General features: G+C 45.8%; 1 protein-coding gene across 1 annotated transcript; it reads left to right on the top strand.

Annotated features, from left to right (window-relative positions):
* Positions 1 to 2,129: 2,129 nt before the first annotated feature.
* LOC115326678 lies at positions 2,130 to 14,600 on the top strand. Its single transcript, XM_040206539.1, has 8 exons — positions 2,130 to 2,201; positions 3,193 to 3,272; positions 7,473 to 7,538; positions 8,815 to 8,963; positions 11,815 to 11,883; positions 12,478 to 12,541; positions 13,578 to 13,620; positions 14,454 to 14,600. Exons 1-8 carry the CDS (start codon positions 2,130 to 2,132, stop codon positions 14,598 to 14,600), a joined length of 690 nt encoding a protein of 229 aa, XP_040062473.1.
* Positions 14,601 to 22,594: the final 7,994 nt, after the last annotated feature.

Below are 22,594 nucleotides of genomic sequence, written 5' to 3'. Positions count from 1 at the left end.
AAACGAACGTGTTTCCCGACTTTCGAAGGTCGCATGTTTCGCTCTCTCCCCTCCCGTGTTTTTTTTTGCTTTTTTTTAATTATTATTTATATATTAACTGAATTCGATGGAGATGTTGGCGCTGTCTTCACAGTACCGGCTACTCCTTGCCAACTGTAAAAAAAAAAGGAAACCGTAGAACATTACCTAATAATGTACGTACATAGCATATGTCACTCCCATAGGCACTTAGTCAAACCGGTATAAACAATCCTGGATATACAAACTCCTAAACAATTATCTAAACAATTTTAGTCGCAAAAACTCAATAGTTCTGTGTGATATCAGTTTCGGTGAGAAAGTCGCGAACAGCATGCAGAACTCTCTTCTGTAGTGCCGGAGACGGTCATGGTACCTCCACTTTTAAAAGTGTGAGCGGTCGATTGTCCATTATTCGAAGCATCTGCTCCAGACGTTGTCGTTCTCTTAAAAGACGTCCACATTCAAGTATAAGATGTTCCACATCTTAGACTGCGAGGCCGCAGGTGCAGTCTGGTGGTGGTGCTCGACATACAATGCAGAGAAACTTCCCATTGAATGCGACGTTTTGTCGGAGCCTGTGAATTAATGTGTCAATATTTCTTGGCAAATTTGTATCTATTGGATGGTTGAGAGAGAATCTATGGCGTAAAACTGAGACGTTGGGGCATGCTCATTGACCCAGGCAACATTGCACAAGCGCTTACGGAAGCCTTTGATTATAAAGCGTATATTACACGGTGAAATTGAAACCTCTTGTAAGCTCAGCCTGTTATGTCCTAGCGTAGCAAGTTCATCAGCTGTTACATTCCCAGGAATGCCGCAGTGCCCGAGAACTCACCGAAGCACGATGTTGTGTCCCTCCTCTGTCGCGCTTGAAATTTCCCGAAGGATCTGGTACACAACATAGCATTGGGACCACGTATGTTCGTGGCTTGTAAAAAGGCAAGGGCAACTTTGGAGTCTGTACACACCACCCATTCTCGAGTACTGTTGATCTGTCTGATAAAAAGGGCAGAAAGATTGCCATGCAGCTCGGAGGTAGTTGATGAAATTCGGTGAGAGAGGCGGTATGACTCGCGCATATTTAGGTCAGGTGTGAAGAAGGCAGACGCAAAACCCTTTTCCGTAACGAATCTGTCTGTTTAGATAAATGCGCAATTTTTATATTTGCTGAACACATCGACTCAGAGTCATTTGCATTGCAACTACAGGTGGCACAGTTAATAGTTTCTTCAGGTTTTGAATTTCCATTTGGATTAGGGGTACTGTTATTGTCGATGGCGCACAAATATCATCGTACTCCCAGAAAGAATATTGGGGATAGTGGTTGGACATAAGTGTAGTATGCATTTGTGCACCAGTCCTTTCCTTTAGGTAGTTTTCAAGTGAATTGTGATAATGTTGTGTTGTAATCTTTAAAAAAGTGTGAAAAGTTCTAGGCTTCAAAGAACCGGGGTTGGACACTCTCGAGTTTCTGCAAGTATTAGAACTCCCGATGTGGCATGGGGTACTCCCAATCATATCCTTAGGACACGTGCTAGTAGGTAATGTAGTTCTGTTTCTAGTCCTGGAAAGTCCATGTAAAATAGGTATTGAATATGCGATGGTTTGCGGTGGTGCAAAAGTGAAGATGTTCACGCTCCCCATCTGGTCCCCGCAATACAACGAAGGACATTCATGATACAGTTCAGTCCGGTTACTAGCACAGTCACATGTTTTGTCCAAGTAAGAGAGTGATCCAAAATGACGCCAAAAAAACGATGTTCTCCCACCATTTCAAGGACTTGTCCTTCCGCGGTAAGTCTAAACCCTTTCAGCTGTCTGCGTGTGAATGGAAGCACACGATTTCGACGCCGATAAGTCCATCCTTCGCTTACTTAGAAAGGACCGGATGACATTGAGGCCTGCTTGTAACTGTTCTTGAATTATTTCGAAAAAAGTTTCTGTAACCCATAGATAAATATCATCATCATAAATTGAGAAATGAAGAAACGGTGGGATAAGACGAGCCATTTGTGCCATCATTGTATCGAATAATATCGGACTGAGTACACTGCCTCGTGGTACACCGTGAGGCAATGTTCCTGACTTTTCCCATCCGCGGAATCATGACAAAGATGTTCATACCGCGCGAAAAGTTTGCAATCCATCGAGGTATTCGACCTTTCACTCCAGGAATAGTTAGTCCTTGCAGAACCTGCGTACTGTCGCTCCGTGTATGCGCGGCGCGGGTTTATCTGCTTGCTAGGACGACGTTGAGGACAACGTCCTAGAGAACGCCGTCAAAGACGACCTCTGGGGCGACCTCAAGGACGATCTCTAGGACGACCTTTAGCACGACCTCATGGACGCCGTCTGAGACGACGTCGAGGACGACGTACTAATTAGGACGGCGTCTAGGACGACCTTTAGGGCGGTGTCATGGACGACTTCTAGGACGACCTCTAGGGTGATCTGAAAGACGACTTCTAGGAGGACCTCTAAGACAACCTCAAGGGCGACGTTGGAACGGACGTCCTAGAGGATTACGTCCAAGGCGGCGTCTAGAACGGCCTCTAGGGCGAGCTCAAGGACGACCTCTGGGACGACCTCGAGGTCGACATCCGCATACGCGCGGCGCCCGCGTATGCGGACTCCTCGCGTATGCGGAGGCGCAACGCTCCCGCTCGGGGCATTCGAGGCCAGCGTATAATCGCGACAACCGGGTGAAGTACAATGCTATCGCATGAAAAGGTGTCTATTCTGCGTTCCATAGTGGAAAACATTGGGTGCAGCTGCAAGCTCGTAACGGACCCATTCAACGTCCCACGGTGTGCGAGAGCGGGCAGCCGACGTACCGACGAAGCCAGTGGAGCGGCGCATCTAAAGTGCATTGTCACGGTCGTCTTTGTTCGTCTGCTATCACCGCGGCTAAAACGATCGCGCACAGCGAATGTAGCCTCGTCCTCCACATCCTTCTGCGTGTGTGATGGGTTTAGCCGCTGGCATGGCAAACGCCCATAGACGACGAGATTGACTCCATCGGATCGAGGGTTGCGCTTGGACTTGGGGTGAAACTCACCATATCAGTGTCACGTGTTCTTTTTCGCCTGCGTTCGTTTCCTTGTTTGTGTGCCATTAATACTTTTCTGAGTGTTCTATAACTCCCCATAATCCCTCTGACAAAACCAGGTGAGCGCGGCGCAGTCCAAGCTGAGAAAATACGTGGAACGACTCGAGCAGTCGAAGACGTCGAGAGCCACCGAAAAAAAGTGAGGACTCGCCATAACTTTCCGAGTACAGGCGGGAGTTGATTACAATCTCGTAGCTCTGACATCATGTCAGCAAAGCGGTGCTTGCGCAAGCGCCTCAATTTCCAAAAAAACAAGGGGAAAAAATGGTTTCTGGGCAGGCGCATTGCGACCACGGCAAAAGTATTTGTTTATGATAAATGTGAGTTGCTGCGTAAGTCAATTTACAAAATAAAATATCGTTTTTACTATGTGAAAGTACCTTTAGTGCTAGAACTTAGAAGGCATCTTACGTATCAGTGTAAGTAAAAATTATGTATCGCTACGGCTTTGCATGTCGAGATTTTTTACTATAATGAGTTTGACTCATAACCGGTATTTGAATAGCGTATCAGAAATTTTTATGAATCGCTAGTCACACATAGTGCCACAAACTGAAAATGAGTTCGAGATATCGGCATTTGCATCACTGCAGTATGCTTCCTAGAGACATTTTCCCGAGGCACTTATGGTACTTTACTTAAAAGCGCAGTCGATTGGTAATTTACGTCGATAAAAAAACCATCGGCCGAATTATTTCAGCGGCTGACACCACCATTGCTTTTTTTTTTTTTGACAAGACTACCCTATTAATATTTTGCTGCAGTCACACATATATTTTTAATAAAAAAAAAAAACAAAAAAAAAAAAAAACTCAACTGCTAGAAACAGAATCCGAAACATCGGCACGGAAGCTCATGACCGGAAGTCACCATTTCTTCGGCGTGGGAAGCAGATGTTGCGCGCACCGTTTGTCGTGGGATTAAAGCTCGAAACACATGTCCGACGAAACCGTCCGATCCGACGTCCGACCGCGCAATACGACGGTCGGAGGCGAGGGTTTTCAACACTCTCCGATGCTACGAAAACCCTCTCCCCCCCAAGGTGATTCCGGCAGTCCGCACGTCGGATCGGCAACTAGACCCCGACGCCATCTTGAAGAATACCGCGTCACTCATGGGAGTCTGCGCACGTTTCGATGCTGTAATACTAATCACAAAAGGTTCGCGTTTTGTTGCGTACAAACACATGGAGAATGGTTCGGTTGCCCGAACTGGTGAAGAAACTATCTGTCTTGTTCTACCACGATCGGCGTGGCGGCCCGTCCGACGTGGCGAGGCCCGTCTGACGCGGAGATTTGCAAGTGAGCCTGCTACACTAAAGATGGAGTAACTATATATTGTTATTCAGTAAAAGTGTGCGGCTGTCGGTTTTGATTACGGCTTTATTCGTGTGGGAAGTTGCGTTCGTAGAGCAGAAGGTGGGTAAAACTACGGCCTCGCGTGTTTTTCTGACCAGTTTAAATAGCTGATTGATTGCACCGTTCAAATTGCTAAGTACAAATCAAAGTCACAAATCACAATATTTTTGTCGTTAATACGTATGCCGACTGTTTTACAAGGATCGTTCGATTTAGCAAATACGTTCGACAGGGCGCGGGAAAATTATTCGGCCGCGGATACGACTTATTAAACAATAAATTAAAACTTATTTCGTGCAACATATCTTAACGCAGGCACTTTATTTGTGTGTTTGCGAATGTTAGAATCTGTGGCAGAACTTAAAAATCAGCCGCAGTGAGAATTGCGATTCAAACAAATTTGGCTTTTAAATAACCAGCATACACAGATGATACGCTAGAGCCATCCAAGCAAAGAGAAAGGGACACTGCTTTCGCAAAACTGCTTCTAGACGCTCATGTTTACAAACAAACCGGAACGCCCCTGGCGGACGCCACCGGCGCCGCGCATGCGCGATGGGGGTGTGGGCAAAAAGCTCACCGTCGCCCATAAACAAACCATTGGAATGTGATGTTGTCGGCGTCGGTGTGAGTCCCCTTGCCCTTTTTCGCGTTCGAATTGTTGATTCTACGTCTTCCTGGCGATGTCTGACTACTTGAGCGGCGTCAGCGAAATTACCGAGGCTCGTTACACCGCAAAGCTTCGCGTGAATAATCTGACATGTGACGCCTCATTCCGCGTGGACGCCGCAGTATGTACGCTAAAGCCTGATTCGCATGATGCGATTTCGCTCGCAATTTTCAGTCACGACGCCGCTCGGGCTGCAAAAGCGTGAACCGTAGCTGAGATAGTCGACGTCGATACTGAAAATCGCAAGCAGAATCGGACCAAGTGAATTAGGGTTAACAAGTCGGTGATGGTCACTGGTAACAATGATTAACACCTTTTTTATCTACTGTTTACATCGAGCCTGCTTACCAGCCTTCGAATTTAAGTCTTTTGAGGCCTGCACTTACTTCTTATCGCAAGTACCGAGCCACGATTTGGTCTACGGACCGGCGTCGTCTAAGAGAGCAGACGACAAGCAGAAACGCTTGAAAGAGCAGACGACAGTTCGAACGATCAGGCAACCGTTTGAACTTGAAGGCGCACTGAACGTAGTCCGCAGGTGGTCCGCACAAATTGACGGTTTTCTGGCGTTCATGTTGGAACAAAACAAGTAAATCTGATGACAACAAGTATCCGTGAAGTCAACCCGAAGTGCTTCCAGCCCAAACAATCGTGGTCCGACGGCGTCTGCTTTTCCCTTTTCACGGCACATATCCAGATTCTCGGACGAACCAAGCACGTGAAAACTGACCTTCAAACCTTTCTCGACACTTTTGGCACGGCCCCAGTCGCGGCGTTTTGACGAGAAGGCAGGTTTTTGTCTGGTTCCTTTCAAAACAACGCAGGAATACACGTCTGGCATGGGGACCTCTGCCCACAGCCCCAGACCGGAAGTGCGACCGACGCGCCACCACCGCGCCGTGACGTAACAGAGATGAGTTGGTGTATACCTGATTCGCGTGCGGCCTGCAATCTGCTTGCGAGTTTGGCAGTCACACGACTAGCAAGCGCAGTGACAACCAATCGGTGGGCCCGTGGTCACCAGATCGCTAACAGCTGTGCAGTGCGTGGTACATAATCTTGCGACTGATCGAGACTCGACTCTGCAATAACAGAATGATGCAACAACAAGCCTTTGAACTCACGTAGCCACGAACGCGCACTTATCTTTCACAACGAACGAGGTGGCTGCGAGCGCATCACCGAGGGCGATCAAGGATCTAATTCGCTCTCACATTTAACAAATAAACGGTATCACTCAGTCGCTTGTTCTTATTCCGATCAGAAAAAAAAAAAAAAAAAAATCACTCGGCGCGGGATAAATAAACAGCAGTTGTATTCCATCCACGACCTCCTCACCCCCCCACGAAACAGGCGTGGCGACGTAAACACAAACCGGGCGCACCCTTCAAGATGGCGTCCGCTGCAGAGTGTACCCAGCCAGAACCAGCTTTTATTTTTCATTGTTGTCAGATTTTTTTAAATATTCCTTCCGCTCGATGTTCTGTACTTGAAGATCGGTTGACTCGTATTACGAACGACATGTTCCGAAGTAGCGGCTCCACGTCTCCCGTCATCTAGACCGCGGTACGTCGCTATATTGAAAATGACGTGGACAAAGAGTTTATGTGATTTGTGCAACTTTTTTTTTTTTTTTGTTTTTTGTTTCGATCAGCGTATTTGTAGTTTTTTAGAGGTCTCAAAAGGGGAGTTTATTCTCTTTCCTATTTTAATATTGATTGTGTGCCTTGGATGTCTAGCGACTTTGAATAATTTGGTACACATAGTTTGAACGCCACGTGACCACAATAAGTAGAGAGCGCGACTATAACCGACCAATCTTCGACCGTCTGTTTTTCGGGCGGAAAGAAAACGATTTTCGAGCCGCAAATCATGTTCTGGGAAGTGTAACTCTTCATGTTCAAATAAACACCTGGACAAGCATAAATACCCTGCCAGTGTCCCTTTAAGATTTGATTATTATTGAATATCTTTGGCGAAATTTTGCTTTAGGTACATTTTTTTTTAGAGAAAATCAACTGTCTGGCAGGACACTTCATATAACGAAGCTGCTGGTGTTGCTCTGTTGCCGAAAAAAATTAACTCGGCAAAGAAACCGGGCGACACGTGTCGGCGAACACAGTTGGTCGCTCGGTTGGGTTTGCTGAAACCGATCATATTACAGAAACAACATTGTTATCGTTTATGGGGGATTGCTGTTCTCGCAATGTGACGGGGCCGTGATGCAACAAAGAGCGTTCACAAAACATGTTGACCTACTCTCGATGAAGATGTTGTGTTGATGTCGCCGCCATTTTCTCCAATGCGACAGGGCCTATAAGGAACAGATTGCAGCACTCAAGGCTGAACTTCGAAGATTACAAGACCAACAGCAAAGGTGTCATTTTGTTTGTTTGTTTTCCTGCTGGCTCGTCCCGTAGTATTTGTCAAAGCATTCAGATGTCCAGATGCATTCATCAAAAAATTGCCGTATTACGAAAAAAAAAAAAAAAACATGCGCCCATGCGACCCACATCTCATAATATACCACACGTAATAAGCATTATATAATGTATGAACTTTTCTCAATAAAGAGCGCACAGGTCAGTTTGTTGTTTGGCCATGGTTGCCCACCATACATTCCCCGTCATATGGCACGCAAATGACATCGTTTTCTTCACCTATTTTTTAATATATTTTCTATTTAGCGATATATTAATTAAACAAATGTGGCTCGCAGCACCGACACTAGTTTGCGTATTTTATGTGTGTAATACGTGTACAGGGCGAGGAAGATTGGTTTGAACTCCTTAAAATTGAAAAGTCCACTGATAAAACTCCTTGTTTTTTTCCAAAATGTTTTATGCTCGTTTCGTCGTATTAGTGTACAAGGTTTTTTTTTTCTTTTCTTTAGTTCTGTAGGTAGATAGATATGCAAATTGATTGTGAACACGGTGAAAAGGGCAGCTAAGAAGACCAGCTATTTTGTACACTGATGCAATTTCCAAGTTTTAGTTTCATACTTACTTCAGTAATATCGTGAAAGCCTTAATTAACACAAATTCATTCCATCAGAAATAAACTAAAAAATGTACTGTAACTTTTTTTTTTTTTTTAGGTACTCATACTAGCTATTTGCGACTCCAGCGCCACTATCGGGCGAATATGGTGGTCTAAAACAGGTCATGCCGTGTCAGCGCCAGCGCAACGCACAACGACCATGTTTCAGCAGGCAGGCATTAAACTCGAAGCTTGTCCGACCCGAATTTTTTCGCTACGTTTCAAACCTGCGGCAATGCATTGGCGTAAGCAAACTTGCAGGGTGTTGACCTTCGGGAAAGCGACAGAAGGCCTGCGTACTGTCCTCCTACGGTGCTGATAAACGGAAGATTTTTAGTAGATCGTTTTGGCACTCCTGCCACGCTATACGCTAAAGCGATGTCACTACTGCGTATGTGCGATGCTAGCAGAAACATTGGCGTGCGGGCGCCAATGTTTCGCATGTATGTTATTTTCCTGAAATGTTTAATGATTTGCTGTTATGCTACTGCTTGATGCTAATGTTCCACATTAATGTATTTTTTATCCCCCCCCCCCTTAAAATGCCACTGTTTTTTTTAATGTAATGGCGTCCCCTAAAACGCAATTGAATGGTGGCGGCAATCTTTCGGCAGCCTGCCGCAAAACGCTCCCAGGAACAGACAGCCCGAACAAGAGCGTCCTTCGGTGCCGTTCCAGTTTCGGCCTCCGGCTTCGAATCAGACCCTGTTCTCAACTTCCTCAAGCTGCGCCTCGGACCTGCCGGCCTCCCGTGGGCACTCTGGTAAACATAGCTACGGTTGAAGCTCGGACTAGTTGGTCTGGCATTCTTAAAAAAGGCTAAAACAGCGCAAACGACCAGGGACGAGAAGCAGAAGGACACGTACACAACGCTGTGTCCTTCTGCTTCTTGTCCCTGGTCGTTTGCGCTGTTTTAACTCTGGTAAAGTCCGGTGCCCATCGTAAGTGATGAGTTTTGGTTTCGTTCCAAGTTTTAGTATCCGTGTGCGTCAGGCTTCCCCGTTTTAGGTGCGTATATCGATAAACCTCGAAAAGTAAACCCGAATAAACCATCGCGGGAATAACTCTTTATTTACAGCTTTATTTTCCGTTCACCGGGGGGAACACAGCTCCCCACAGAACTGTCCGTGAGGATACTGCTTTCTTCATTGGAGAGTTTATCTTTCCGATATCCGATAACGATACACAATAACGATAACGCGCACGCGCAAATAGAGAGTTCTAGTAGACCGTTTTGATGACTCCGAAAAAGCTACCCGACACTCCGCCGCCGCCTTCGGGCATGCGTCGTATCGTTATCGGGGCCGCATTGGAGGTATCGACACGATCTACTAAAACTCTTTAATTCTGCGGCGGAGTATCGGGTGTCGTTGCCAGAGTCATCGGAACGATCTACTAAAACTCTCTATTGTCCCGTTTTCTACGTTTTTTTTTTTTCAGGTATTCGGGTCGCGCGCCTGTTTTCTTGAGGTTGAAGGATCCGTCGCTCGTGTCCGGTTTTCTTCAACATAAGCCCTAAAAAACGCCAGCTTTTCTTTTTTTTTGCTGACATTAAAATATGGGTTTCGAAGAACACCGAATTTGTAGGAAAAAATAAACCCCGAACTTCGAGAAAAATTAACCCCGCAAACACGGAACTCTGGCGTTACGAAAACAAAAATCTAGTGTACAGGGTGCTAGGGAGAAAAAAGAACCGTGTTTTGCTCATCACAAAAATAAACTATGGGGGTCACCGAATGCTCATTCTCTACCTAACTTGCTGCATACTGTTTCGCTAAGTTTTCGAAGAGCGGGTTTCGCAAATATTTCGCGGTCACAAGATTTCGCGATTTGAACTGGTAATGTGCTGTTACCATGGGCCGATAAAACTCGCGGGACTCTTTCGCGACGTTTCTCAAGTCGGCGAAATTTGTTAAACTGACGTCCTCGCGAAAATGAAGTCGTTTACAGTATATTTCAGGACTTGCCGTCAATCTGACAAGTTTTGAAAATGTCCAATGAGAAAATGGCGGCCAATGAAGCCCGCCAATACGTGGAAATGAGCGTTGGCTATCCTGCTACAATGGCGTCTGCAACGAAATTTCGGAAAACCGCGTGTAACTTTACGTCTGGTTTCAACCGTTAGCTTTACACTTCGGGTAAAGACCGCGTGTCCGGCGACGAGTATAGTTTTTTTATTTTTTTCCGGCGATGTAAGCGGGGTTCTTTTTGCTCCCAGACAACCGTATAGGAAATAGAATCCACGGCACTGAAGCGATGAAGGGTGAAACATTCGACTGATCGTATTGCGTAGAAACTAAATTATCAGGCTCAATGTAACGAACATGGTATTTCAAAATGGGAAAACGGGGAGCGGTCGACTGCTCTACAAAAATCAGAAAACCTTCTGTTAAAGAAAAAAAAAAAAAAAAAAAACTCTGCCCGCGCTGTTGGTTGAAAATTATATAAAAATAACAGCAATTCAAATTTTCAGTGAGAAATTTTAGATTTATATAGCGGGCTGAACACGAACAACACGCAGTGCTTTTGTGAACAAATCAAAACGTTGAGGTTTTCTTTTTTTGTGTGTGTGTGTTTTTTTTTTTTTTTTCTGCGTCGTTCCATTGGCAAGCAAATGAGAACGTGGAAGAGAAAACAAAAACGAGCAAAAGTAATGTTCTGGTGTAACCCCGGCTTAGCTCAAAGTAAAACCAAGCTTCGTTTGTTCTATAGTCGGTCTCCTATGTTCGCTCTGTAAAGTGGAAAGAGGTGGGAGGAGTGTCCCCAGGCGTCCAATTTTGGTTACCGCGAAAGCAAGATCTCATTTTCCTCTCGTGGAGCGAGCCAAGATGGCGTTCGTAGATGGTTTATAGTTTGTTTGCTAATGCGAGCGAAAAAACGTAGTTCGTCTGATACGAAGTGTCATTCGCAGACGGAAATAAAACAAGAAAACGCCGTAAGTCGTCTGCTAAAAGACCAGAACAAAAGTTGATCGTCTGCTGCGCACCAAGCGCCGCAGCAAAGCGAGATCGGACGCAGGCTGATATTGTGATCGTCTGCTATTGTATATTGATCTGCCAACAATTCGTATACAAGCATGCATACGCACGCGAAAGATATTATCGTAGTCACTGACAGAGTGAAAACGGCAGGGCGCGTGTCTTTCGAACGCCTCCAGCAGGTGCTCGTCTGCTTTCCGCCGTGCTTTAGCTGCGAGGCGTAATTTGTCGAAGGCACTCCTCTCTCCGGACGCTGAATAACTGAAGCTCAGTCCTGCCGTTCTTACCTTGTCAGTGACTATGCGGGCAGAAAATGAGGGAGAGGAGACAGAAGCGGACGCCCCGAATGATCAGAATGTAGAAGCGAAGATGGCTGCCATTGCCTCTACTCGAGTCTTCGAACGCATTCGAGCAGTGAGAAGAGACGAAGGCTTTGCGTCTACCCTCTAGTCCCTCCAACCAGAGCTCGACGTTCCCACGTCCCCTCTTGTTTCCTCCTTTCCCTCAATTTCTAGCCGCATAGAATGAATAATTGATAGCGGGCCATTTCGAAAGTGTATGATGCCGATATTATGTGAGTATGTAGGTGTGCTGCCGACCTCGCACCGAAAGTATGCCGCATTAACTGTCTTTAAGCAGGATTCTCAGATCGCGCCAAGACACCGCGGATGGATTTTCAGCAACGGACTTCGGCACCGATCCAAGGTAGGCGAGAAAGGGCTCCCTCTTCTTCATTTCCGGGGGGGGGGGGGGGGGGGGGGGGGGAGGGGGAGGGGAGAGAGGGAGGGAGGGAGGGAGGGAGGGAGGGGGAGATTTCGGAAACTTCCGTCTTTTCTAGGTTTGCATAGCAAAATTTCGGCCATTGTCTACCCGGTGCTAAATGTATTTGTTCCAATGTACAATATACTACGTAAAATGGGGAAATTCGTTATGTATCTTAGGTAGGGATAATTAGCGTTCCACTAAAGTGCTAATTTTCGAAGAAGCGTATAAAGGACTAGAGAAGTCGTGAATTAAATTGCCGAGGTTCGAGATGTTCGCCTCTCTCGAACTAGCTCAACAAAGGTTCGACAAAAGTTTGACTCATGCTAAGATGGTAATGAGGGCGCCAGTTGGTAGTGATCGTAATAAGCAGTTAAAAAAATGACAGTGAAAAAAAAAAGAGCACGCGCAACAAGACAAAGCTGTAGAAAACAGTTTTGTCCTGTAGTGTGTGTGTGTTCATCGCTGTCCCCGTTTTTTGGGTTGTTTATTCCCATTAGGTCTGCTACATTGTTCATAATCGCTTTATTCGTTTAGGGTTCGGGGGTGCAAATCGAACCCCGCTCATGAACTTCCAACAGCAGCGACCTCCGAACACTGGGTACGTCGAGTTACGACTTCCTTGCTCGCTCTATAGTTATCAATGCACAAACTTTAAGTTTTTTGTTGTTGTTTTTTTTCTTATTTGCACGAGCTTCAAGTGGGCCAGCCGAAAGCTCGATTACATATCTGTTTTCTTGAATTCATGCGCACATGCGAAGCCCACGTGGTGCTAGATCATGATTGCGCATAGAAAGTTTGCGGCGGAGGCAACTAAAAACAAACACATTCTGGGTACTGTGCGCTTAAGACAATAAAACAGTATTTCGACGAGAGAAAAAAGAAAAGCCAAAAATCTTTAACGGCTTTTTTTTTTAGTATTCAATGTACTGCTTACTTTTCCTGTACTTACCAGCAGCCTGAAGGTCCTTGCGGTAAAACACAAAACAGGATATGCATGATCGGCACAAATATATTCGTGCTTAACATTCATACGCAAGGTTAACATTGGTACATATGTTTAGAAAGGGGCAAACTTTTACAACAAAAAAATATCAGTGCTGCAAAACATCGTGATTAAAACATGTTGGATTCGTGATACAGGTGACAAAGGGTCATGAAGATCTCGGTAAAATACTCTAGGATTTCTAGAGCTTGCGCGAAAAGAAATGTACGGAAGTGTAGAGAAGGGAAGACAGTAGAACTGTCTATTGATTCATGAACTAACCTATTAAAAAACTTAACACCCGGAATAGACCTCCGGTTATTTAATCGCACTACTGAAAGTTCAGAAAATGTTGAAACAGATATATTCCTATGACTTCGGTTAGTGTTGATCTCGCTTAGTGCTTGTCATTCTAAGTCAGTTTTTTTTTAAGAACAATACTGAAGCGTGATATTATATATATATAGCAATTTATCAAGCCCAGCAGAAGGCGGAACTGTATCAATGTTGCAGAAAGTTGTATAAGAAAAGCGTGAGCCGGTATGTAGTGTAAGATTGTAATCAAGACGGCTACTCAAATACTGCGGTAAATGTAGGTAATAAACAAACTAGTGTTGAAACTACTAGAAAAAAAATATCAACCCTCTCACAGATCCAGCGTCAGTGGACGTACTACAGCGATGTTTGCCAATCTAGTGAGTATAAACCATTTCTGTAATCTCGAACATCCACGACAAGTGGCAATGTCGTACATTTCTTAAGAAAACACGTGTCAAAACATACAAATCCGATTTATGTTGATTATAAAAACGTATAGCCGAAACCCCACAATATGTTTTTTTTTTCCTTTGCTTGTTTTTCGGGTTTTAGATACTGTCAAACTCAAGCCCATGTCCTCCTTTTTTTTTTTTTTTTTTAAACATGACTTACCCAACTATGATATCGATGTTCCTTACTTATACTGATTAGAGTGCTTGCTTTCACTAAAGCTATAGCTGTTCCTGCCGCGAACTAGTATAAAGGTTATTCGCTGTAAGAATGGGTATAGTACATAAAATCAAAAGCGCCCTAATGAAAATAAAATTAAAAAAAAATATTCTTCGCAGATAACGTTATCGACAGCAGAATATCCCCAACACCCAAGACGAAAGTCCGACATTCAAAAAAGGGCGCCATGTGGTAGCTAAACTTGAGAAAGAAAACGAGAAAGGACAGACAAATACAAACTTCCAAAACTTTTCTGGAAGTTTGTGTTTGTCCGTCCTTTCTCGGTTTCTTCCTCAAGTTTAACTATCCATACCAACCCGCTCGTTCTGTCCTTACATATGTAGTAGCTGCAGCGCCAATATTGCTCGGGCACGTATATGCACTGGGCATGCATTAGACACAAGAGTTGCGTCAGCCTTCGTTATAAACTGGGCGAGGAACACCATTGAGCAATGTTGCTCAATGGTGCTTCCATCCCGTTCTTTTGTGTGATGCTAGCAGTCAATGACCCCGCCTAGCGTGCGCCGTTCTACCCTCGCAGGGACTCGAACGTCAGCCATCCGTCTATCGACACCACCGACAGAGCCATGGGTCGAACCCTTCCCCCTACGGTGAGGCGCCATTCTTTCCTTTAGGGTCCCCCGTGCGGTCGCGGATTCGCTTCGAGAAGAAACGGGCCCACTTCTGAAACGAGCTGGGGTTCGCTCGTTCGATGGGCTTCAGTCAAAACTATGCTACAGTCCGTTGCGGGTTAAGAAAAGCGGATCCCACCAACCTCTTTGCTTGCCACGATTGTCTCCAGCGTTTACTCCGCTGAAGCAGAAAGAGTGGAGATCATTGAAAAAGGAAACAGTATAAGTGCAAAGACGGTGAGAGTGCAGGCGAGCTGGTGGTAGCTAATCATGTCGTATTACACCTGAGACTGCGGTGGAAGAAATCGGAAGAACTTTCAGTAGAAGGAACAGACACAGAGAACGTCTCAAGTGCAGGCGAGCTGGTGGTAGCTAATCATGTCGTATTACACCTGAGACTGCGGTGGAAGAAATCGGAAGAACTTTCAGTAGAAGGAACAGACACAGAGACCGTCTTCTACTGAAAGTTCTTCCGATTTCTTCCACCGCAGTCTCAGGTGTAATACGACATGATTAGCTACCACCAGCTCGCCTGCACTTGAGACGTTCTCTGTGTCTGTTCCTTCTACTGAAAGTTCTTCCGATTTCTTCCACCGCAGTCTCAGGTGTAATACGACATGATTAGCTACCACCAGCTCGCCTGCACTTGAGACGTTCTCTGTGTCTGTTCCTTCTACTGAAAGTTCTTCCGATTTCTTCCACCGCAGTCTCAGGTGTAATACGACATGATTAGCTACCACCAGCTCGCCTGCACTTGAGACGTTCTCTGTGTCTGTTCCTTCTACTGAAAGTTCTTCCGATTTCTTCCACCGCAGTCTCAGGTGTAATACGACATGAGTATAAGTGCGTTGCAACTCCAGAAGAGCGCAGCAAACGCCGGAACCCTCTCTCCCCCTATTTCGCATTCGGTCTGCTAATGGGGGAAAAAGAAAAGGGCTATCTTCCGCTGTTCTTGAATTGCAACGGACTATAATCCTAAAAATGTTTTCCCCCAAATATTATAATGAAAATCGTCGCGTGTATCTGTTTCTCCTCTTTCTTTTCATATATGCCATTAGTCTCCAAAAAGCTCAATTAGTTCTTGAGATACAAAAAAATACTAAAGCCTAACTAGGTCATTTCTTCCAAGCCTTTGGAAAAAAAAATATTCTTAAGTAGTATGGTCTCATAACTTCTTGGGTAGTGTATGCTTTAGTAGTAGGTTTCGTAGCAACAGAGCTATCGTCTGTTGATACGAGTAAAATGTCACGCGGAGTAAGATATGTCATATTACTATGGTGCCTGGATCGCGTCTCCGACTGGTGTGTTTAGCGTCCTATCCCGCCCATACATCAAAAGGGGTCCCGAAGGGGCAACAAATGACGTCAGAGAAGCCGGAGTGTCATGCTGTTGCCTGTCACGATCCTGGCGGTTGGCCGTAGAAATGCTGGCGAAAAGCACGAGCGAACGAGAGTGTCGCTGTCGTCGCGGCGTCCCAGGCGTCATAACTTCCGGCTGCCCTAACTTCCGTGAACAGTCACAGTGGAGAGCGTCCTACAGCAGAACAGGCGTCTGCCATATACACTATAACTGTTGGGATGCCGCCAGGGTCGCGACCGACGACAACATGACACTTCTATGATGTCATGAGGCGAAAATCGAGGGACCACTTTTTTGGCCGCGGTAAACACACGTCGGAGACGCGTTCCAGGCACCATAATATTACTCCGCGTAATTCCAGTGACCTTGGCGCGGAGAGACTTTGCGTAGTTGAAACGGCTGGATACACCGCCGCCTCGGGGTTTTCCCGCTTGGATCGGAATGGGCGGCTGTCCCCATCCATCGTCGTGGACATCCCGAGCGCCAGTCGAGAAACAGCATATATGCCGGGACTTATGCAGCTATAGCTGCACAAGTTCCTGCCGTCTCAACGAAATGATTATCTCGGATGCGCCAGCGGCAGCCCTTTCCCTCGGCGCCGTGCAACTATGGTGCCACTGGGCAGTGCGATGGGCATCCATCCTTTCCGACGTGAGCTTCCCGCAGGGGAAGATTTGGCGCTGTATGTGTACTGTCTGACAAAAATGAGCGCAGTGGAATGTATATATTGTGCATAGCGCCATTTTGAGAGCGAGAGAGTAGAGGGAAAAGGGCTACCGGCGCTTTCCCCCTTGCTGGTGCGTTAGAAAGAGTGAAAGTCCCGGATGAGAGGCTTCGCCGTTGTTGGGTGCATGCACTGCCCGAACTTCGTTCGCGCTTCCTTCTCTGTTTTAAACTCTCAAACTTAATTTGAGCCACGGGCTTGGATGGCGACAGTCACCTGGTCATCGGGACACCATTGATCGGTCATAGGATGCACGAATAACGAGAGAAAACGTCGATTACTGTCCGAGGACCTATGTAGCTTGCATGGAATCCGGCAAGTGCGGCTGCAATGTCTTAAGCTCCACCGCTTTCCACATGACCCCGATTTCCGGTGGCAGTGGATTGTGTCCGCAAACCGAAAAGACGTTTGCTCAACGCCATCCTCTCGACTGTGCTCGGTACATTTTGTGAATTGAGCGCGCAGCAAACTTAACGCTGTACCGTCGATGAACATGGGGTACGCGCGCAAGGTGCGTGCAAGTTTTCTCGTGATAATTTCTGTTTCAGCTTGTAACTTTTTGAAACTGAATTTATCTTAATATTGATATTTTGAAGTGGGGACGCTGAATCGATTTTACCATATACAACACTTAGTGCAAGGCTCATTTCCGCCGCTGGGAGTGGCTGGAAATTGTCGAAAAGTTCGTTTTATCGATTTCTGGAATCGCGATCTCCTGCGAGATACCAGAGAGCCGTGAACCTATTTTGACCGTAACAACGCGACTAGATTTTTTTTTTATTTTCAATATTAGTACATAATGTAGCTGGAAAGAAATCTTCAATCTCTGTTTCCGTTTCTGCAAAATGTTGGAAAGAATTATTAGTGAATGAGGGATAACTATTTAATGAAAAAAATTGTCTTTGGCTCCTTCGACTGATTTTGTACTAAGTGGATTGTTTCACATTTCAGGGCCTCCCTCAGCTGAGAGAAGAAATGGGTAAATATGTGCTTCCGTATCGAGCTACTTGTAAGCCATTTTAGGTGACATTTTTCATAAAAAAAAATTGGAGAAACGTTTTTACTATAAAAAAATATTAATGAATGTCCTTTGGGAGGCGGAAGACGGATATTTTTTGACATCCGTGTCCTGACGCGTGTCCAAAGTGTACGACGCAGCCGGCGACCGGAGCGATAGTTGAAGTGACCGACGTCACGGTGCTTCCTCAGGCGTCTAATCAAACCTGTTAAAACTGTTGCTTGTTTTGAGGGTGCGCTGTTTCCTTGTCAGTCTAATCAAAATGGGTGGTGTCACGACCAACGGTCAATTAAAATCAACTTTTTTTATTTTTCTTGGGGGGGGGGGGGGGGGGTTGTTTGTTGCGCTGGCCAAACTGGAAAGGGAAACGCACAGCGGTATGGTGGACGCTACGGGCAGGAGGGGAAAAAAAAAACCTATTCCTTATAATGGCTTTGAGAAGGACCTGCGATAGTCTATTAATGCGAAAACATTAACTGCCCCATGGAGCGAAGCCAGCGTTGTCTGATACCGTGGTCTGTAACCGTCTGTGGCAGAAAAACGGCCACCTAAATTCAAATTCGCACTAAAACACGAAGGAAAACTCAGCAACGCAGATGCCTCGTCCCGGAAGCCGGCGGGTGCGCTCAAGGTCAAAGCGGACGCGCTTCAGAAATAGAACACAAAGAAAAGCACAGCAACGCAGATGCTTCGTCAGGGAAGCCGTCGTGAAGCCGGCAGGGTTCGCCGCGCATGCGCAGTGAGGGGGCGTGACGTCACCTCCGGAGCGCCGTGTGCGATAGAAAGACGTGGCGCGCTGCTTGCAGGAATGCGCTGCGTGTACGAATGCTTTCGCGTTCCTACACGTAAGCGGTCTTAAGTGTCTCTGCCGAATTTTTTTATGGTCACCCTCGCGCATTGTCGTTGCTGGGCACCGAAAGTTGAGATGTTTCCAACTCTGCATCCGGCCAGCAGAAACCGGAATACGTTACCGGTGACGGCACACCACTCGACAAAAATACTGTAAAACATTTTATTTTCCCGGCCTTTATTTTTCGCGAATCGGTCACAGAGGACATAATAGCGATCACTAAATTTCGCGAATTCCAGACGCCTGCATTGAAACTCTTAAAGATCGAAATTTTCGCGTGCCCTTAAATTTTGCTAATTTTTTTAATTCGCCAATTTTGCGAAAATTAAGCGCTCGCGAGCATTAACGATTTTACAGTATCCGTCTCCCGCCTCCCGGAGACCTGATTGCGGCCCGGTTTGGGTCGCCTTTGATTTCACAGAATCCCACCTTCGCCAAGCAGTTAGCTTTTCCGCAGTGCAGTCACGCATTATGGCAAAGACACCCCATTGCGTTGGGGGGTTCCAGCTAGTTTCAAAACCAAGTACTCGGATTTAGTTTTCCTGCTCTGCAGTTTGTGCTCGTGAAGGTACAGTTCACCCTTATAAGGAACGGATGGCTCACTTTATGAGTACAAACTCATCAGGTGACACCAGGTGAGGAAACTGCAAGGTGTAGCTGGTCTTGTTTCACGCACAACCTTATACAGGGTGTTTCTTTTTAAGTGTAACAGATTAGTTAAAAAAAAATGAAAACTGCACTTATGCGGTTTGAGCAGGTGAGTTATACGGCCGGGGAGGCATTCTATAGGGGACTAATCGTAACGATCAGTGGGCTAATTAATTAAAATGTGTTAATTAACTTTATAATTAGTTAATATAAACATATGGTTCCAATTATAAACTTGCTGAGAGCGTAGCCTCCCCTGTACTGACAAAGCCTGGTAGTGATGACGGAGCCATAGAGTGCCCAGTCGCAGATTCGGAGCGCGAGGATCTGGTAGCACAGAGGATTTCTCAGGGAGTCTGGTATTCAGCGCACAGCTTTTGCAGCGGTGAGGACCCGCAACGTGGTTTTCAACCCCGACGAGAAAAGAAGCGCCAGCCCGAGGAACGCGAGAAGCACGAGCGTACATTCCATCGCTCGGGAGCAATTGTGTTTCGGCGTCTCGCCGCAGCGGGGCGCCCATTACATGACTTATTCCGTCGCTCTATCTTTTCACTTTCGGCGGCCCCGTCACCTGACGACCTTCCAGGCTTTGTCAGTATAGAGCAGACTATGCTCAGCGTCATCGAAAACCACTAAGTCAACTCTTTTTAGAAGGATATAAGGCAGGGGAAGCATTTTACGGCGTTCAGTAAAAACGCTTCATTTGGACGAGTTTCTAGGTTTCGGTTTCTTATCGGAGCACATCTCTGCTCCCGCGATCCTGCTCCCCAGTGGCTGAGACGGGCATCACAGGTGCGCCACAGTTCCATCCATCCTGCGAGGGAGGCGAGGGGGTGAGCTTCGCGTCTCAGCTACTGGGGAGCAGGCGCGGGAGCAGAGATGTGCTCCGATAAGAAACCGAAACCTAGAAACTCGTCCAAATGAAGCGTTTTCACGGAACGCCGTAAAATGCTGCCCCTGCCTCATATCCTTCTAAAAAGAGTTGATTCAGTGATTTTCGATGACGCTTGTCAAGTTTTTAATTGGAACCATGTCTATTTTCACTAATTAAAAAGTTAAATAACAACTTTTGATTAGTTACCTGACTGATCGTTACGATTCCGTATAACTCACCTGCACAAACCGGATAAGTGTAGCTTTCCCGACGTTTTTGAAACAAATCTATTGCATTAAAAAAATGTATAGTCAAACTAGGCTGTATTAAAACTGCGAGTTGGACTAGTTGGTACTTATGCATGGTGGTAAACGCTTAAAAACAGGGACAAAGAAAGGAGCACAGAGGACGAGGCGTAACTTGCAACTGAACTTTACTGAAGGAAACACATATGTGTTTCCTTCAGTAAAGTTCAGTTGCAAGTTACGCCTCGTCCATGCGTGCTTCTTTCTTTGTCCGTGTTTTTAGGCGTATTTACCACCAAACTAGGCTCGGCGAGCCTAGTTTGGGTATGAGTATATGGGCTAGGGTAGTGGTGCAAAACTATCAATAGCACTACCGATAGTATCGATAGTCACCAGAATTCTGACTATCGATAGTAAAAAAGACTATCGATAGTACTATCGATAATCGACTGTCGAAAAGCTATGGATAATACTATCGATAATCGACAATCGGTGGGGGCAAAGAAAATTCGTCGAGTCCTGGTTCATTCGCCGTGACTCATCGGTGTGCAACACCAACCGTGGCCCCCTGCCGGACGTTTACGGGGACGTGTGTGATAAGTAGACTGGTCGACCTCACCTCATTTGTGTCAGTGTATACTGAAGACGCCACCTGCATAGGTGGCGAAACGTCTGTCCCTTTTGTTATTAATTTGTTATGTTAAGTCGGAGTAAACCTTTTCAATCAGGAGAATTATCATTAATCGACTATCGGGAAGCTATCCATAGTCGACTATCGTAAACCTATCGATGGTACTGTCGACGATTTACTATCGATAGTTTTGCGGCACTAGTAGTTTGCGTCGCTCCCTTTTCTATTTCTATCGCTTTATTTTTTTTATTTTTTTTTTTTCAAATGGGACACCAACTAGCCCAAGCACTTACCATCCCAACTTTGGTTCAGCTTTCAGGGATGACGAAGACGGGAGTTTGGGTGAGGAGAAGACAAAGGGAGGCGAAGGGGCGGCGGTGCGGCAACTAGGTAGGGCGAGGGTAATAAGGGCCGGGGAGGAGGTAGCAGACGGAACGCTGGAGAGGAGATTGAGAAACCTCCTTCTCTCTTTAGCCTTCCGTCTGCTTCTTACTCCCCGGCCCGTCTTACCCTCGCCCTACCTACTTGAGTTGTAACGGACTATAGTGGTGCAAAACTATCGATAGCATTATCAATAGTGTCGATAGTCGCCAGAAATCTGACTATCGATAGTAAAAAAAAACTATCGATAGTCGACTATAAAAAAACTATCAATAGAGTCGACTATCGATAGTTCTGAGACAGTATCGATAGTTTTTACGAAACTATCGATAGTATCGATAGTCAATTTATCGATAGTTTTGCATCGCTAGTATATGGGCTACGCAATGTTGGCTAGGCTAGGTGGTGTTCGACTATGTAGAGGTAAACTAGGGTAGCCTTGAACCACATACAATCCTGGGCAGGCTAGACAAGAGCTTAAAGGTATACTGAACCAAAATTTCGAACTCACAAAACAAGGCTAGACGGATAGGCGGGACGCTGCAAAACCCCCCAAAAAATCACTCATACAGCGATATATCTAACGGACAGCCGTATTTTTGGAAAAGAAGTGCGCGATTGAACACGGCCAACGAGGCCTAAGAGACAAGTCACGTCACGATTCCCATTCCCTCTCCTCCTCGCTACGTCCCGTCGAGCTGGTGAACCAAAGCAAGGAGGAGAGAAGCGAGGCAGCTTTCCCTCATTCTCAAACTCTCCCGGAGGACAATGACGTCAAAGACCTCGCCTGATCGCGCCCTTCTTTTCCAAAAGTACGGCCATCCGTTTGAGAAATCGATGTGCGAGTGATATTTTGGAGTTCGTAGCATCCCGTTCAATGCTTCTACGGCCTTATTTTGCGAAATCCTGATTTCGGTTCAGTATCTCTTTAGGTCATACTCTTTGACACAAGGAAGCCCTCAATATAGTATGTCATAAAATAAATTTCCCCGACAAAGATTTTTAGCGCGATATTTACGTCGCGAGACTAATTTCGAGCTAAAAGTCCAATGGATACTTTTATTTCAAGGTCGTCGTCACGAGACAAAAGCATGTTTCGGTAACCACTCCAACCTAAAATGTACGCGACACATTTTAATTTTTTTTTTTTTTTTTTTATGTTGTGGGCTGCGCGTCCTATGCAGGCACTTTAGTTCAGAGTCTCTTTTAAAGTTAGTAACAACCGTAGCTTAAGTAAAAAATTCTGTCTCGATCACATTCACCCATATAACGAACAATGATATCCTTTGTGCCGATGACAACTCCCTGTTGATCCCCGCA

The sequence above is a fragment of the Ixodes scapularis genome, unplaced genomic scaffold (assembly GCF_016920785.2).
Source record: "Ixodes scapularis isolate PalLabHiFi unplaced genomic scaffold, ASM1692078v2 PGA_scaffold8__174_contigs__length_109621045, whole genome shotgun sequence".
NCBI classification, from domain to species: Eukaryota; Metazoa; Arthropoda; class Arachnida; order Ixodida; family Ixodidae; genus Ixodes; species Ixodes scapularis.
The sequence above is the reverse complement of the archived record's forward strand: the minus strand, read 5'-3'. Positions and strand labels throughout refer to the sequence as shown.

Coding starts and splice junctions, on each gene's coding strand:
- LOC115326678 (XM_040206539.1), top strand. CDS start 2,130: ATGACAAAGATGTTCATACCGCGCGAAAAGTTTGCAATCCATCGAGGT. Junction 8,964..11,814: donor GGCCTCCCGTGGGCACTCTG/GTAAACATAGCT, acceptor ACTGTCTTTAAG/CAGGATTCTCAGATCGCGCC. Junction 11,884..12,477: donor GACTTCGGCACCGATCCAAG/GTAGGCGAGAAA, acceptor TTATTCGTTTAG/GGTTCGGGGGTGCAAATCGA.